Source organism: Anopheles coluzzii, chromosome 2, assembly GCF_943734685.1.
Source record: "Anopheles coluzzii chromosome 2, AcolN3, whole genome shotgun sequence".
Taxonomy (NCBI): Eukaryota; Metazoa; Arthropoda; class Insecta; order Diptera; family Culicidae; genus Anopheles; species Anopheles coluzzii.
In genome coordinates this window covers 104,390,129-104,408,447 of record NC_064670.1, presented here as the reverse complement: position 1 = coordinate 104,408,447, position 18,319 = coordinate 104,390,129, and the positions used below count along the sequence as shown (strand labels likewise).

The following is an 18,319-nucleotide window of genomic DNA, read 5'->3' as shown; positions in this document are numbered from 1 at the left end:
TTTCATTGCATACTCACAGGGTAGTAGCGAAAGCGAAAGATAGATGACGTGCGGCTATAGTCTCACATTCTCACTCATAGATGGCGCTAGCTTCGTTTCATTTGAATGGGACGTTTGTGCCCATGCAGCATAAGGCACGAGCTCTTTCTTTTTGTTTGAGCAGAATTGAAAGGATTCTAGTAAGTTTATGTAATTTATATTGATTAACAAAAATGTGATACAAACACAAAACTCAAAAAAGAATAGCAAACATGATTTTGTCACATACACTGTATTTTATTACTGGTTGGTCATTTTCACTCACAAACACGCACAAGAGCGCCCTCCTCGGTCTCGGGGCAGTTTATCATTGCCTCGGGGCCGCGCTCGTACAGAGCGCCACTTTCCTATGCTGGTTTTGGCAAAACACGAGGAAACAAATACCGGATCAACGGTGATTTGGAGGGGGTTGGGGAGAAGGAAGGAGACTGTTTCATTAAATTTAGCTTTTTTGCTAACTTCGAGTCTGTACAATAAATTAGATTAACCTTTACGCATTTTTATGTGTGTTTTTCCATTAGTTCATTAGGCTTAACCGCTTCTTAAGCCTAGTTTTTGTTCCGTAACTTTTTGATTTTTGAGTGTAAGCATGAATGTGTGTCGATGTGTGTAATGTTGCTCCTACGCTTGTATGCGCTTGTAGCCGCCGCTTGGCTCCGTGGTTGTGTGTGTGTGTGTGGCTGTGTTTCGGTGTGCAATGTTGGTATGTATGTAGGAACCATTAGAGATACTTTAAAAACAAATCATCGATCACCAGTTCAATCGTTGTAAAAGTTTTGCATTTATGGGTGCGTGTATTTGTGCGTTGCACGTTTAACATGTTTGCTCTTTTCATTTTCTTTTTAAATCGAACTCACTCGTCTCTTCCCCACATTTTCCAATTTTAACATCATTACCTACGCATGAAATTTGAGTAACGTTTTTTTGTTTTCGAAATCCTTTTAATAATCATTTTCTCCCTTACAACCCGCAACACACGTACGCAACACATTCTCGTTCGATTTTTTAGCTTTTCACCCAGCTTTCGTTCGCCCATCTTTCGCACGCCATGCCACGGTTTTGTTCAAATTCAATTAACTAATTCACTCACGAGATCACATATTTTTTCACGCTCCGCTTCATTGCCAGCATTTACTTCTAGCTTTTACCTTTCTTTTCACATTCTCTTTCGTTTCTATCTTTCTATTGTATCTTCTTTCCTCTTGCCTTCTTTATCCTTCCTTAAACCTCCTTACCTAAAGCAGTTTACACCTAAGAACAGTTTAGTATCATTTTCACTGGAGAGTTGGTTTGTGGCCTTGTTTCTAGTTATTTATTGTTTCTTTAATTTTAGGTTTAATAAAGTCGTACCTTAACTACTTCTAACCGTTTCCGTTCATCCTTTCCGCATCCTTCCAGCTCGGCCCCCTCTAGCTCTAGCGAGATTGGCTTAAGTAATCATTCTTTGCGCCTCTTCAAACTCGACGCCCTTTACGCAAAAAAGCATGATGCGCAGCGCAGCAAATTAAGTATCCAATTAAGTATCAGCAAAGGATTGTTTCTATCGTGTTGGCACGCAAAGCAAAACCAAACCAATACAGAAAATGCAACAGAAAAAAATCCCATGGCAACGGTCAATGATGGAATGTTGAGATTTTCTTCCTCTGTTTTTTCACACGTGCACACCTCATTTTCGCATCCAAGTAGCTTCTCGCTATTGTTTCCAAAACTTGCTAGCTAAACATTTCCTTCCCAGCATGCGGGCGCTCGAGGCGGTCGATTCTTCCTACGGCGGGGAGTGGCCCACCTCAAGGGGACAAGATAAACTTCCGGTGCCAAATAATGGCCAGACTAAACACGTACGCAAGCAATAAACACAATGCAGTGGGGGAGGGGGGGGGTGAAGGAAGGGGTTTTAGGTGAAATTAACCTTTTCAAAATTATAGCAATTTCGTCGGAAAAGCGCGACGAACCAAGAAAAAAGGATGTTGAGCGATGAACGTAACGGTTATGTGTGTGTGTGTGTGTGGACAGTTTAAAAACACGCAAAAAATAAATACTGATGAACTGTCACAAGAGTAAGAATTTTACAAGATAGCATTCTTAATCGTAGTAATAGGCGCTTAGCAACCTTTCAAAAACATGGGAGCTGAAAGTTTCGCTAGGATGAGTTTAATATATAAAAAAGTACAATTACATACTAAGATAATAAAATTACTAAACTAGGCGCGATTCGAAGAAGTCGATAAAACAAATGTTGGAAGGCACAAGGATAAATTGTAAAACGATAATAATAATGAAAAATCATAAAAAAGGCTTCTAGAATAAAAACCATTACAAAAAAAAAAAAACAGATTTCAAGTGGTGTAATTCCGAACCTGAAAGGCAAAACCATTCTCAATCACCTCGCGACGGTCGGTGACTGTTTGCCGGTTTGTTTTTGTACTTAAAAATAGAAGACTTCCAGCCCCCGCTTCAATCCCCTCTCCGTATTTCCTCTCCATTCCCTATTTTTCACTAATCAATACGAAAATTTAAAAACAATAGTCAAAAAAGGGACGAATAAGCTCCCTAAATGCTCCCCTTTTTTGGGTTGCTCTGGCAACCGTTTTGTAGGTTACCTATTTGAGGCCGGTTAAGGACTATGTTTGCTTGGATTGGTTTTGGTCGTTCATTTGCACTCTCTCATACATACAGACATTCATACAAACACACACGCACACATTCATTATCTTTTTCGTTCTGTTTTGTTAAGTGAGATTATTCATGTTACTAGCGCAGATTCATCATCGTCCTATTATTTTCCCCTTTTCTTCTACTTTCTTCGGTGTAAAACACTCCAGGGAGGGATGGGGAAAGCATAACGGGGCGGGGGCCAGATTGTTTACACACACACATTTTTCCCTGCAGTTAACTAATATGTACAAAAAAAACCCCAGATGTGGCCGGGTGTGCCTGACGGAAATTAAACTACGGACCTTAGCAAGCAAACAAATAATCCTAAACGATCCTGCTACAAAGTATTAAAGTAAAGGTGCAATACAACACAAGCGAGAATTGCGCGGGGAGAGGAGGGGGGGGGAGGGCATTTTGTTCTGCTTCGGTAATGTGAGTAGAGAGAGAGACAAAGACAGAGAGAGAGATAGAATGAGGAATTAATGGATGGGGTGGCATATACTGGGGTTGTGGTATGGCATGAGGAGTTGTTGCAGATCAGATTGACCACCCTGTGTTCGCTTCCAGAGCAAACCAGAGGGGAGGGTGAAGTTCAGGAAAGGAGACGACTCTGGGAAGGGACCTTAGCGCTGCAGTGGTGGCGGTGTCCGACGATTGCCACTGATCGGTTGCAATGGGATGTTGTTTTGCTGCTGCTTTTGCTGCTGCTGCTGCTGCTGCTGCAACTGCTGCTTCCGGTACAGTGGATGATGCAGCAGCTTGTGATGCTTCCGGTCGTGCGTGAGATGCAGCGGCAGATCCAGCTCCAGCCCCTGCTGCTCCCGCTGCTCGATCAGCTTCGGCCGGCGCAATCGCTTCGGATGGCGCCGTATGCTGTTGCCACCCGGCAGCTGCTGCTGCAAGATGCCGGCATCGATCGCGTTCGGCTCGAGCAGCAGCAATGGTCCACCGCCTGCTCGAGCTGCCGGTGGCAGCAACCCGGACGCATTGCGACTACACCCGGTCAGCGTGCGCCAGTCGGGCAGCTGCACACCCTGCCGGACGCACTCGTGGGCGTACGCCGCCATACTGTCGCAGTAGCACTGCCGATGCGGGCACTCGCACATGTCGAACTTGCAGGACGCGAAGTAGTTGTCCGGGTTGAGCAGCGAGTTGCACCGCCCAAACACTTCCGCCGTCCGGAGCGGCTTGCACAGCGGGTACAGCTTCTTCGTTTTGCACTGCGGATGGCGGGCGGCCAGCTCCTTCTTGCGCTGGCGCGTACACGCCTTCGGACCGCCGACGGCCCACGATCGGGCAAAGCGCCACACGTTGTGCGTCATGTTGAGCCCGGCCCGGGTGAACAGATCGTCCCGGAAGATGCTGTTGTAGTTACCGCACAGCCCGCACAGCTTGCCCTTGTACGCGGTCGGTACCTGCACCTGGATGAAGTTTAGCCCGTCCCAGGACAGCTTCACGCCCAGCGCCGTCTCCACGATCACCTCCGTGCCGTCCGCGCTGCGATGGATGTCGAGCGTTTGGTTTAACCGGTACGGTGGCTCGACCCGCGTCCCGTTCACCTTCACGCGCATCCGGTGGCCCAGGTTCACCTTCACGCCCTCCAGCTTCAGCGTGACCGTTTTCGTCCAGGAGGAGTACTTCGTCAGCCGCGCATCGTTCGTGACGCGTATCGAGAACGTGTGGCCGACGCAGTCCGCCGTCAGCTGGTACTTGCACGAGCCCTGGAAGCTGTAAAAGTTCCCGTCGAACGTTTTGTAGTGCGGATCGCCGAACACGGTACAGACGGCCGGGCTTTCGACGCACCGCGGGCAGCATTCGCCCGACACGGAGAGGAGCGTTTCGTTCGGGCCACACTTTTTCTTCGGACACTGGATGTTGGCACAGCGGACCTCGCCCGCCCGGCACTCGCAGGACGTGCACGCGTTCAGGCTCCACGTTTCGTTGTTCTGGAGCGGTTGTTCGGGGAAGAGAAATTTAAGAATTCAAAATGAGTAAAGTTGTCTTGCTGATTCATCTCCACTCTCACTCACCTGATAAACCTTCCCTGCCGCAGCACAAGTGCTCCGGAACTCGGCCGGCATCGGGCAGGACGGACAGCATTCGCCCGGCTCCCGTTGCTGATCCTCCAGCGCACACTCCAGTATCGGGCAGGTGCTCTTCTCGCACACGGACGTCCCATTCTGGCAGGTACAGTTCGAGCACTGATCTCCATGGTACGGTTTGCCCGGGAAGTGAACCGCCTTGCCAAGGATGCACAACGGCGAGCCGCGATGGATTTCCTCCCGCCGGTCGTTACACCGCGGACAGCATTCGCCCGGCGTGCGGATCTGCTTGGACAGTGGGCACTGCAGCACCGGACAGGAACGCTTCGTGCAGGTCAGCTTGTGCCCGCTGCACGTACACTTCACGCACGGATCCTCGCTGAGTGTCGCCTCCCCAAGCACCTTCTGTCCGTTCAGTCGGCAACCTACAAATAGAGAGGGAGAGAGAGAGAAGAAAAGGGAAGGCAAAAGCATGAAACTCGACTCTACACGAAACGAACGGTACGGGATCGACCTACAACGAAGTAGGCCTTGTGTGTCTGTGCCCCGCGCAAGCAAGCAAGCAAAAAAAAGGTCACCGTTAATAGGGGAATAGTGGAAAAAGAAGGGGCACGTGTTGCTTGGATGGAGTGTTGCTCTACTCCCCTCTGGACCGACAAGTTCAATGTCACACGGAATTGAATCAGAAAATATGCTAAACATCTAACCCGCCGTCGACGTCTCCGGCTTCAAGTTGTTATTGAGTGTCTGTGAGCGTGCGCGCTCGCGCGCCTGGCGCGTCTCAGGATCGTTGCGTAGGTGTCACCGATGCCAGAGCCGGCCCCTGCACGAAAGCACCGGAGAGCAGTTAATCAATCTTCATCTAATTTAAATCGATTTTATAATCGACGCCGGTGGCGCGCACTTGAATCCGCCCTCTCCCCCGTTTCCGAGCGCGGTCGTAACGCGTGCTGACAGATTTGGTCAAGGTAATGGAGGCGATTCCGGGCTGGAATTTCGAGACGGAACAATTTGACATTTTGCCTACAAGCAGGAAGTCTACGGGCCCATAACTACCAGCCTACACACAAGTACGCACACGGTCGTTGGAGGTATTACAACTGCCCGCCCGAGTCGGGATTTGGAGAAAGCCAGGCCACACTGGAGGAATGTGTTTGCTGCTGTTGCTGCTGCTGCAAGTACTTCCAACCTGCTCCAAAACCGGCGGACTTCCTTAAGACTACCAAACTGGGGGGATTATGTCGCACAAGCTCACGGCACGGCTGGTTCAAGAGCGCGCTACATTGTTGCGCGGGATGTGGACTTGAACTTTTTGAATGCCGTCCCCTTGTTTGGGTCTGACTTAGTGGGTTAAGGTATGTGATCTTGGAGTTGGATCTTCAAGTGCTTTGGCTGACAAATGACACCATCGTTCCGGTGTACGAAACGATTCCTAGGCTACTCCACATGAAAATCTGTGCAGAATGCTCGACAATCTTCTGGAAATTGTAGATTCCACCTTCTAGCAGTGCACAGATGTTGAAGAGATCTCTGTAACATTGAGGATCACCAATCGACGCAAACAGCGATCTCAAGAAAGAACCTACCGGACTACCAATGAGCCATTCTGAGAAATTCTGAAGGAAATGCAAAAATTGCTCAAAGCAAGGGCAAACCTAACTTAATGCCCCTGACTTCATGTCTGTGATGTTAGAGTTGATTCTTCTAGCGTTTTGGCTCAAGTGACACCTTCAAATCAGTTGCAAAATGCTCGCAGCTCTGTCACATGGATGATCACCGATCGACGCAAAGATCGCTTTTTTTAAGAAAGAACCCACCAAACATGACATTCGGAAGTATTCTGACGAAAGTGAAAGAATTACTCTTTTAGTTTGCAAATTTTCAAGAAGTTTGCAAGAATTGCAATTTGTAGGTTAAGGTTGGAAGTAGTTGGATATTCACGTGTTTTGACTCAAATGAAACCATCCTTGGATGAAGTTGGATCTTCACGTGTTTTGGCTCAAATGACACCATCCTTCCGGTCTACCAAAGGCTTCCGAAGCTACTCCACGCAAGAAATGTGTGTAGAATACACGAAAACCTTCCAAATATTGCAGATTCTACCTACAGCAGCGCGCAGATATTGAAGAGATCTGCACAAGCCATTGAGGATCACCAATCGGATGCAAAAGGGCGGTGTCGTGAAAGGACCTACCAGCCTTCCAGGGAGAACCACTCTGGAAGAATTGCACAAAACGAATCTCCAACAAAAAAAACCCCACAACAGGAAAAGGAAAATAAAAACTATATCAATTCCTTTCAACAAGACCACCTGAAACTCCCTTTACGCGTGTGGCGGATTCCCCATCCCCGTATTGGATCTGGCGAACCGTTGCATGCGAACACTTTGAAATATGTTTCATGTGCGCTAAGCTGCCTTCTTTTCTTCAGTTTTCGTTGCGTTCGTGGATTGTTGCTTTAATCTTTTGCTTCCCTCTTCCCACTGGCCAAAACGAGGCGGTAGGTCAACCGTTTTCGGTATTTTATTGACTGCTTAAAACAATAGAGTGAAACACTAACAACAACAACAAAAACAAACCCCCGAAGAACATTGAAGTCCATCCGTGGGCCCCACGAGCCTGCCAAAATGAATGGACTCCCAATCAAGAAGCGGGGAGGCGAGGTCTTCCCGGGGCATTTCACCGACATACCGACAATCCACGGAGAGAGGGAAGTGAGGGCAGTGGTTGCACCCGAACGAAACAAGTCCCACCGTCGTACCCGGTCAACCTGTCTCTTCGAACCTTTCGGTGGGCAGTTCAGGCGGTGAATCGCGGGACGAGATGTCGTGAGTAACGCATCAGCGCAGACCACCGACAGCGCAGACTGCGGATTTTGTTCTGTCCCTTCCCATGTTCTGTTCCCTTGTGTTCTCCCTTCCCTTCCCCATCTCCTTTCTGGGGAGGCTAGCACACACGAGTAGCCAGCGCCATTAACGGAAGGGCGCAAACAGCAAACAACACACGTGAGGGCCACCGGTGAACTGTCAGTACCGGGTGGGTTCGGGACGTTGTTCTACGTCCAGCACCGGACACTCGGAACGGACGACACGGAGGCAAAGTACAGGCAACAAACAAACAAAAAAAACCAACAAGAAACAAAACGCCACCATCAAACCCCGGCTCGGCCAAAGCTGGCTAAAGAAAACGGTTAGTTACATGCTTTTCCAAACCGTTTGTTTTATTCGTTCTGCTCGAGCTGCGCTTATTTTATTATGTGGTATTGTGTGGTTAAGAGATGACGACTGAGGAGAGTAGGAGTGGAAGAGGGCTCTATTACCGAGTCTGCCCTTTCAATCTGTTCCCACCCCTCGCAGGAAGGGAGCAGAGCAGGGAGGAAATACAGTGAAGAAACATTCCACCTGGGTCTCGACACGGCCCCGTACCAGGTAGGGAAGCAGGAGGAAACAGGAGGAGGACAGAACAGAAAGAGATTTTACTTTATATCTTAATTGCATGTTTCACGTTCGACCACCACTCACAGTGGTGCTTCCCCCGGGTCAGGGCAGATGGGGAGCGCCAAGCGGACCGGCTTTCACAATGGACCATCGGATTCGGTGGGACTGTAACTGATGGTGGACCATGGGGCGTTTCGGATAATCCAACCACGATAATACGGAAGGAAGAGCTTTTAGTGGTGGGAGGGCGGTAGGGGACGTTCGCTTCAATATGACTGTAATCGGTGCGCCGATGAGCACAATTTTCCAACCGCGAGCGAATGGAACCTTTCTTACAATGTATGGTATTGATAGGATCACTGCCAAGGGATCTTGAGCATGAGAGTTAGCTGACTGCAAAAACTGAGGGAAGTAATCAGGATGTAGTGTAGTAAATATTACTTTGGTCTTCCCAATTTAAAATAAAAAATATTATAAAAATTCCCTTAAAACTTCACAACTACTTCTGAACTGAAGAAGATCATGATGATCAACTTCACAGTCCTCCCTTAAGACATCTCCTATTCCATTCCAGTTGGCCCGGCACAGCGCAACGACCTTCAGCTGATGGCTCTATTCGCGTGTCGCTCCCTGGTCGCACCCTCCTTCACTTCAAGGACCACTCTGCCCACTTAATCTACTTAGAGAGTGAGCAGCAAAGCAAAACAAATAACATAAAATGTAACAACATCCCACCCGCTTGCGGGTAATTCCCCGGACTTAAAAGCACCCACCGCAAAGCAAAAAAAACTGTGTACAAAAAAAAAACCCCCCACAAAACCGCAACTTCGATCTGCGGTGGAGGCTCGTTCCAGGGCAGCTTCCCGGGACGACTCGGGACGACTTCTGCCGGTGCGTTTTTCCACGCCACGACCGCACACGGTGCTCGAAGACACCACGGGGTCTGCAAAACCCAAATCGGCGCGCATTGATTTGATATGCTGATTAAATATGAAAAACATAAAAAATAAATCCACCCAAACTGCCCAGCCAACGGGGCCAAGGGAGCGCAGGACACGATCGTTTGGGGGGAAAGGGTATTTAGGAATTTAAGGCTCTTGCAAAAAAAAAAGAAAGAAAACCCAACAATAAAGCGGCATCTGCGAATCGATCGTGCAACAAACTTTGCAGCAAAACGGCAAAAAGAATGCGGCAAACTTCTTAACCAAAAAAAAAAACATGCAAACAAAATAAAAGTCTCAATCTACTTAAAGGATCAGCTTTTTAGCAAGCGGCAAGTGGGGGTTTATTTTTACAACTTAAAATAAAATTAACGACACAGAGAAGCCTGCGCCCTCGTTTGCCTCGATTTTGAATGCCAATAATCTTTGTAATGGTAATATTATGGTAATGATATTATAATCAGTCAATCACCGTTCGAGTGATCATGCGAGGATCGTACTGAGAGGTCAAATTGTCCACTGTCCAAAGCGTCACCAAAACACACCTGTCAAATGTATCCTTTTTGGCTGCTGGAACTAGCATAAATTGGTCTTTTTACCGGGTCAAAAGGTCACTCGATCCGATTAATGCTATCCGCTAATTTGCACAGGAATGCTACTCCACCTTCACTGATAAGGCGGGAATTCTTCCTTCTCCAAAAAACAGCTTATTGAATAACACGTCGTCTTCCTCCATCAGGCAGACGGTCCTGCCTGCCTCCTTCAACAAAACCGGTACGGACGGGTGTGGAAGAGATATTCGATTTTTTATCGCTTTTATGGAGATGTTTATCATAAATTAGCCGAGTCCGAGAGTGCGGCCGACGCTACACGGCAACCCGCAACCGCACGGGCCGCACGGAGCACGAGCGCAGGAAGGCGGACATTAGCAACATCACAGCCACAGAACAGTGTAGAAGTTAAAACATAATCATAAAATACTCACTCACGAAATGGCAACCCAAAAAAAACCGATGATCGTTGGGGAGGTGACAACCACCAACACCCTCCCGGAGCCGGAAGAATACTTGCCCCGAAGGGGTGTTTTAGGTGTATGGAGGGGTGTATGGTGTGATAAATCTATCCAACTCCACTCCACACACGCACTGTACACATCCGCCAGTAGTGTCACACGTGTAAGCCCGACGGCTCCTGATTTGTTTGTCATATTTGCAATAATTTTTCGCGCCCCGCTACGTCATCATCGTGATCGCGGCGTTTATTTTTTATTAAAATATTGCATCTGGCACGCGCTGGGCCCACATCATCATCGTTAAATCATCTGCCGCAACCGAACTGGAACCCGGAGCGCTCCAAAACCGTCCAATGGTTGCTCGGAATGTGGTTCTGATTCCACTCTCACCCTCTCTTTCGTTTGTTTAGTTCGTTTGAGTTGTCACGATCTGCACAGGCAGCCAGCCAAAGCTCATTCCTGTCTATCGGCGCGCGATCGTGCGGTTTGTTTTCTTCATCATCACTACTCGGGCTCGAGGGGTGTGAAGGGGTAGGGGAGGGGACACAAAACACAGAACGTGCACGCGAGTGCTCGGGAAGCTCGTTAACGATAAAATATTATCACTCGCTGGTTTTGGGTTTTTCGTCCCGCCTTTACCGCTTCCCTCCACCGCAACGGGGTTCCAAGGCGTGCGTCGGCAAGGTGTCGAAACGAAAAATAGTCTCATTTCACCGGTGACCGGTGGGGTCGTGAGTTTTCCCGTTTCCACCCCACCCCACCACCATCCTTCCACGGAATTCCAACACACAAACTCCGAACACACGACCCGGACACACGAAACAGCACAGGCTGCTCTCCGGCTGCTGGATTTTAGTTCTATTTTGTATTATTGGAAGATGGTTGGTGATCTCCCAGCCGAGAGTCCGGTAACAACCGGCCCCAACCGGCCGGCTGACCCCACGTCGCATGGCAACAGCGCACATGGAAATGTCACCGCTGCTCCTGGTGGAATGACGGCAAACCGGCGAAAAACAACAGCAAAAACATGCTGCCCGTGTGTGTCTTCTACCTTTAGAGCGAAATTTTGTTCTCTAATTTATGTGCCAAAATTTATCATTCCACTCCGAAGCGAGGACTAGAGTAGAATAAATGTGCTCGTGTGTGTGTGTGTGTGTGTGAGACGAAACGATAAGCTTGGAATGCAAAAAAAAGCAACAACAGCCAACAAAGACGACGAAAAACAGCTGAAAACACTTTCGCCGTATCAGAGAGCGCTTTTTGGGTTTGTTTGGAAATGTCATTGGCTTTGGGAAGGATCCCGTGCCACAGGGATTTGCTTGCGCCCGAGAAAACAATTCCCTCCGGACGATGAAGAAGTTAAGCAAAGAGAAAGAGAGCAAGAGAAAGAGAAGGATGCTGGAATTTCGTAAAATAATAATTCTTAACAGCACTTATTTTATTATTGTGTTTTGTTTTTTTTTCTTTCCTTTCCCCTTTGGCTCGATTGAGGAAGAGGAGAAAATTAGTTTCGTGCCTTATTATGCCATCGTTTTGAAAGCGTTCATCCGTCCCCTCCACATGATCGATGATGCAACGCGTGCTTCCAAAAGTGCACATAGTGCCAATTGCAGCACAGCAGATATTTACAGGGGTTCTCTGCACTAATCGGCAAATGGTTATTGTCAACATTGTATACTGTTTGCTGCAAGCAGATCCAGAAGTAACCAGATCGTAGATCATTTGATCGTCAAATGCATTTTCCACGATTACGATTGAATTGCTTGTATTATTGTGATCGAGAAACCCTGTGAATCTACTTTGCGCTCCTTCTTTGCCAGCCAAAAGGCAATGGCAGACGCGAAAGCTGTAACCACCTCATAAAAGGGCATAAAATCGATCACCAAAACCAGCGCATACAATGTTGAGACAAAAAAAAAACCCCAACAGTGAAGGGAATCATTGAACCTGCCGTCCTGTTTGTCTTGTGCAAAACGGGGAGTACAATCACGTACACGGCACAATTAACATGTGTGTTAGCGGTGGGTCCCGCCCGGACTGTGCGGACGAAGATGAACAGCCAATCCATCAAACGCATCTGCCGGCACTTCTGCCCCTGTCCCATCGAACCAGAGGAGCAATAAACAGCGATGCGAAATTAATGTTTGTTTGTTTGTTAGTTTGTGTGTGTGTGTGTGTGTGTGTGTGTGTGTGTGTGTGTGTGTGTGTGTGTGTGTGTGTGTGTGTGTGTGTGTGCTTTTTTGTATGGCCAGTGCAACATAATAAATCATTACGAAACATAAATAACTTGTGAGCATGATTGTTTGCAAAACATCGCACAAACACAAGCAAAAGTACGATTCATATCGAGGTGGCCGTTGTGTGCGATTCAAAAATCATACAAAAATCGTTCATAAACATAAAATAGAATTCATTCAGTCGAACACATAAGTAGACCAAGAGTAATTTATTTATTAATTTTAATTACAGGGTTTCCAATTGTTTTTCATATAATTTCTCTCTGATGATTGTGATTTTTGAAGATTTTTTAGGTTTAAATTGCACCAAAACCATTTTTTTGGGTAAAAAGAACACTAAATAGATCATGTCAATAGACTTAATCATGTCAATAGACATAACAAATCTGTACTAATTTATGAATATTTCATTTTACCCTTCAATTCTTGCTGAAGATCATAATAATAACAGGGGATCTTATAAGTTTTTGCCCCAGTTTTGCTCCAAATCTATACACAATGAAATCTCTCTAAGACGTAGTCTCTTCAGAAGAATTGTTTCTTTAAGATGAACATTTTGACGGTCGCATCATATTCCATATATTTTGTGTCTCTTAAAAATGCTTGTCTTCCTAAGGTAAATGTTATTCAAGCTGCAAATGCGATTTGTTAGCCGAAATTCGCTAAGATGAATGTTTGGATGATAGTTCATAAAAATATTCGTCAAAGGATGTCATGTTTTTTTCGAAGATTCTGGGATACTTCACAGCAACACCTTAATTAGTTTTCCTGAACATGAATATCTCTTAAAGCTGACGGTCCCTTGAAGACCTCACCTCAGAGAGATTTCACTGTATGTGATACACATTATCATCTACCTTATTCCAGAATCAATACCAAAACATTAAACGCTAGCATTCGTTTGGATTTTTTGTTTTCAGGAATGCCCAGCTAAGAGACCAAGAAACGACCTTATCTTACAACATTTCCACACACCACACTCCATTGCATCAAACAAAGATTCAAATCAGTGCTTAACCGAATCCAAACAAAACAGCTAACGACACCATCTAACGACGATGACAAACCGGCGGTAAACCCCCCCCCCCCCCCCCCCACTCCCCCTCCCTCGTCTAGTGGGCCACCTGTTCGGCCCACTCGGCCCGTACCACCAACCTGTGCGTGCGTGTGCGGTGAGCTGGTATGCGCCTTATTTTATCACTCAGCCAGCCGTTTTGGTGGGCACCCTCTACGCGCAAGTGTGCGGTAATTCGGGTTCAGCAAACATTCGAATCAAACCCCCCCCCCCCCCCAACCCCGGCTAACCTCCAACACTCCCTCCGCCCGCCAACCGGTTCGGCCTCATTAAAAGCGTATAAATTATAAATTCATAATTCGCTTCGCCGCCCCGTGGTCGTCATGGGGATGATGGCTAGAGCCAACGGAGCCAGCCAACTGGGAGACAGCACACACATATAAACACACAAGCACACACACACACACACACACACTCACATGGGTGCCCCCTCGAGCTAGCAGGAAAAGGGGGGGGTGGGGGGCAAAACTCCTACGGCTTATCAACCCCCGCGGGGTGGACTCAGCAAACTTGTGGTGCCCCGAGCCGTTGCCGCAGTCGCGCTGTCTGACAGTCGCGGTACGCCAACTATGCCTGTGCCGGGGCCGGGGGCCGAGATGGAGCCGCAGCTTGGGGAAACCCGGGGGCCCGTTTCGTCAAGTGGAAAGATAACGCCCGCCTTTGACGGTTGTTGTTGCTGTTGGACTGCCCGTCAGATGTCAGGAGAAATTAGCGTTTCTCGTTGGAGCGAGGCCTGCTCCCAGGGGCCTGCTTCGGACACACAAACTCGAGGTAAGATTTCGATGAACGATTTCCAGCTAATTGGTGAGCGGGGGGGGGGGGGGCTATTTCCACCCAACGGAGGATTACCACGGACCACGGATCACCTTTGGGAGGATGTTATGCGTGCGGACCGCCCCTAAAGGATGCCCCACATGTGCGTCCGGTACGAGAGAATTAACGACCAAGCAAGCTACAACAACCCGTTAAGATGTCTTCGCGCGGAATGTGGTCTCGCTCTCACCCTTACATCCATTGGGGCGGGCGACATTTTTGGCAGGTTCGTCGGTACGATCCGTTGTTGTCGTCCGCGCTCGAGAGAGCTTTTCCGAATGGATTTCAATAAATTTCACCACCAACGAACAAAAAAAAGATCAACATGTTCATCAAGCTTTATGAGCGCGAGAGGGCGCGCGCGCGCGCCCAGCGGTCCCCGGTGTCTGGCTGGTAATGTGTTATTTTGCTGTGCTGTGTTGTCCGGGCCTTCTTCTCGATCCCCTTCCCCCCTCCCTGCCGCTTTACCATGTGCGGGCGCGGTACAATTCAAGCACCCGAGAGCTTATGGGTTTTCGCGCCAAAACCGGATCGTTTATCGGTTTTGAAACGACCGCAAATTCGCTGTTAAAAATCGGCATTGGTGGTCTTATGGTGCGCTTTTTTTTCTTCTTATAAAGAAGAGAGAAAGAGATAGAAAGAGAAAGGGATGGAAGTGGAGATGTTCCAACCATTTTTTGAGGGATTTTTTCAATAAAAACAAGCACCAAAACACAAAAAACCATTAGCTGCTCTTCACATTTTGCTGCTTGTATGTGGCTCTATCTATGTATATGTATATGTGTGTGTGACTTGGTGCAAAAGCAGCACAAAAATACCACAGCGAACTTAATTTCTCAACTTAAAAAGATTACAGCACACAAAACAAACAAGAAACTTTTGCGGCTTTTTTTTTGCTTTTCTTTACTCTCCATGGTTCAAACCTGATTGGAAATTCATCAATCTCTTCCAAGCATAAAACAAAGCAGCAACGAAGAAGAAAACAAAGCGCACGCTAAGGAGGCTTCAGCGCAAACAAACTGGAAAATCAAATTCCAGAAGCTACAAAAACTACGCCAAAACAAATTAATATCATCGGATTAAATACGCTAAACATGAAAAACGCATCGTTTGAACAAGCGAGCTAGCAACAAAAAAACAGGCGAAACGAAACAAAACCAACCAGACAAACCGACAGCACGGACACGGGGTTTCCTGCCGCCCCATAAGCTTCCCATTATTAGCATCAAAAGCCTTTCGCTTTGCAGCGAAAAGTTCCACCGAAGGAGGCTCCCAAATGGAGGGAGAGAAGCAAAAAAGACAGAAAAACAAACCCACCTCGAAAGGTATTTGCATTCATTAAGGGCAAAAACAAATGATGGGCCCACTGGGACCACACGTTCCACCGTCGGCGGCGAGCTAATGGATCACCCGGGATACTGATTTTTTTGTTTTATTTTGCACCCAGTCGGCAGTAAATCGCGATAAAGCTTTTTCCACTTCACCCACCGAGCTCATACGTCAATAAATCGGGTAATTTGTATTCAATTTAGATTGAGAGCTGCGAGAATCCTTCAAAACTGATTACGCGCACTGGATGCACTGGGAAGCCCATGGCGGAATGCGGAAACTATGCTGCTAAGGTCAACCTGCGGGCCTGTAGATCGTTAATTCTTTCCCTTTCGGTCCACAGAGTCCCTGCCAATCTCGACTCGATAAGCTGCCAAACCCCGCAGAGCCCGCTGGACGGGACGGGGGAACGGGTAATAAATGATAATCCGTTGCGAGCGCACTGAAACGTTTGCCATTGGTCGAAAGGAATGCAGTGTCGATTGTCGGGAAGGATATGGACGAATATCGGCACCCGCGCAAATGGCATTTGCCTTTTATTGGGTTACATTTTTACGATCGAGCATTCAAACGATCGATCGGTGCGCGCTCGCTCGATCAATCGGTCGCAGGAAGCTGTGCACTATCTGTATGCGACAGCTATGGACGGTAAGTGGTAAGAGCGTACGTACTTGCCGGTATGGAAATCGGCTGTAAAGTGGTTTAAAAAATAAACATAATAATACCGTTTGGTGAGTGTAATAAAATTGTAATGTGTTTTTAAATGTTTGTGGCGCACAAGGCGTGTAATACTGGGTGCTCGCATGATTAAATTGTGCTACATAGTTTGTATAGAAAATATGAAAAACAGTTTTCAAAATCAACTTTTCATTTCAAAATTATCTACAAAGTAAGTGTAAAGTGGAGTATATGTATATATAACACATAAATAGGTCTCAACATGTAAGGTTAGTATACTGCGTTATTAATTGTTTTCCTATTAATTTAATAATTTGTCATTTACTTTGGCATTAAGATGATGTCTTTTTCTTTTTTGTCCTATAAAGTCCTTCTATATTGTAAAAGGTTATTTATATTTCACTAATAAGAGCATGTTTTACCACCAAAAATTTACATAAATTTCAAATCTTATTATTTCAATTTTATTTTTTTAAGTTTCCTTATGAATTTGAACGTTTATCAATAAAAAGGAACGTTTTACTACTTCACAAGTCATCAACATTTCATTAAAATTAGTAATTGTATTTCCTGCTGATTTTTTAAACAAAAACTTACCAAAACATCAACGAAAATTTGAACAAAATATGATTTGAGATAAGATATTGAATGTCATTTAAAAAAAAAAATCAAGTTTAAAAATAGTAAAGAAAAGAGAGCAACAATACATTGAAAAGATTAAAAGTCATCGACTGAGGCTGCAATCATGAAATTATGCAAAACTTGTTGCAATAAAGACAGATGCTTAAGAAATATCACAAAAAAAATCTTTTAAACCAACAAATCCAACCAACCAACAAATCAAATAAAACCATAACCAAACGCTAAAGAAAAACTCCTGTCTGTTCGCGTTGAAGCATTCCTCTCCTTATAATTTACCAAAACCGCACCACAAATGCCTCACCGAAGATACAATCGAAATTAGTTAATGACTTCTTCAGCGGGTCGTCCAAAGCCGCTCATTCGAACACTGCCACTTAAGACCACACCGACCGTCCGCTCAGGGCTCTCATCTTGCCGCAGCAGCCCAGAACGTACGACCCTGCTTGAGAATGCCCCCTTTCTCTGCGTCTTCCGCTTCTAAGCGCCAACCATGTGCATTTGTTTTACGACTCCCATAATTTTCTCCATAATCAAACAATCACTTCACCCCGCTGTTCGTTGTCCGCCCAACGAATGACGCATGATTCATCCTGCATCGGGACCGCCAACCGACCGACGCACCCGCTTGTCGTAACAAGCAGGTCGGCAGTCGGACAGCAACCATAAAATCGATTCGTAGCGCGTTAGACTCCCGCTCTCGGCCCGAAAAGGGCATCCGACACACGGGACGCACAGGTTGGACGAAACAAAACAGTCGAAAAAAGATCCCAACAAAAAGCGTCTTCGTTCCGGTATGCGGTCCGGTCGAATACGGGACGGAAAGAGAGGCAAAAGCTCAGCCAAAAAAATGGTTCGTTTCCATGCAAGATAAGCCCTTGGTGGTTTGGATTTGCCCGATCGGTTTATTATTAACATTTCTATTTGCCAAAATGAGCAATAATTGTGGGTTAGCGTTGTCGCTGAGCGGTGTCCCTTGCGGGTAGATGGAGCATACAGCAAACGACAGCAGCAGCTGCTGCTCCATTGAGGATTTGCCAATCCTCGAGACTGTTTCCTAAATCAACCCGAACAGTGGTTGTGTTTGTCTTGTTTGTGCAGGATACGCTCAAACGTGTTGTCTTTCAAAAAAAAAAACCCGCAAAACGAAACCGATTGCCCCAACATCCCTCGCGACCAATCGCGTGGTTCATGCAGGTCAACCCGACCGCTGCTTCCCTTACAATCTGGTATCTCAATCTCCTCAATAGTCATCGAGGAGGATGGACAGGCCCGAAAAGGAACTTCGGACACATCGATGCAAAAATGTTAAAATACTTTCCGCACTACAGCATCCGAGCGGCAAAACCCATTGGACACGCGGGACGCCAAGAATGGCCTTTTAATGTTTTCATCTGCACACGACCCAACATGACGGATTGCC

General features: G+C 46.7%; 1 protein-coding gene across 3 annotated transcripts in view; it reads right to left on the bottom strand.

Moving 5' to 3' along the window:
* Positions 1 to 252: 252 nt before the first annotated feature.
* LOC120948416 (BMP-binding endothelial regulator protein) overlaps positions 253 to 18,319 on the bottom strand; it is a 68,898-nt gene continuing 50,831 nt past the window's right edge. For all 3 annotated transcript variants that reach the window (XM_040364699.2, XM_040364700.2, XM_040364701.2), the window contains exons 7-8: positions 4,725 to 5,161; positions 253 to 4,640 (exon numbers count right to left, since the gene is read on the bottom strand). In XM_040364699.2, the coding sequence (XP_040220633.2) occupies positions 3,318 to 4,640; positions 4,725 to 5,161 (1,760 nt within the window). In that variant the 3' untranslated portion in view covers positions 253 to 3,317. The remainder of the gene's footprint in view (positions 4,641 to 4,724; positions 5,162 to 18,319) is intronic.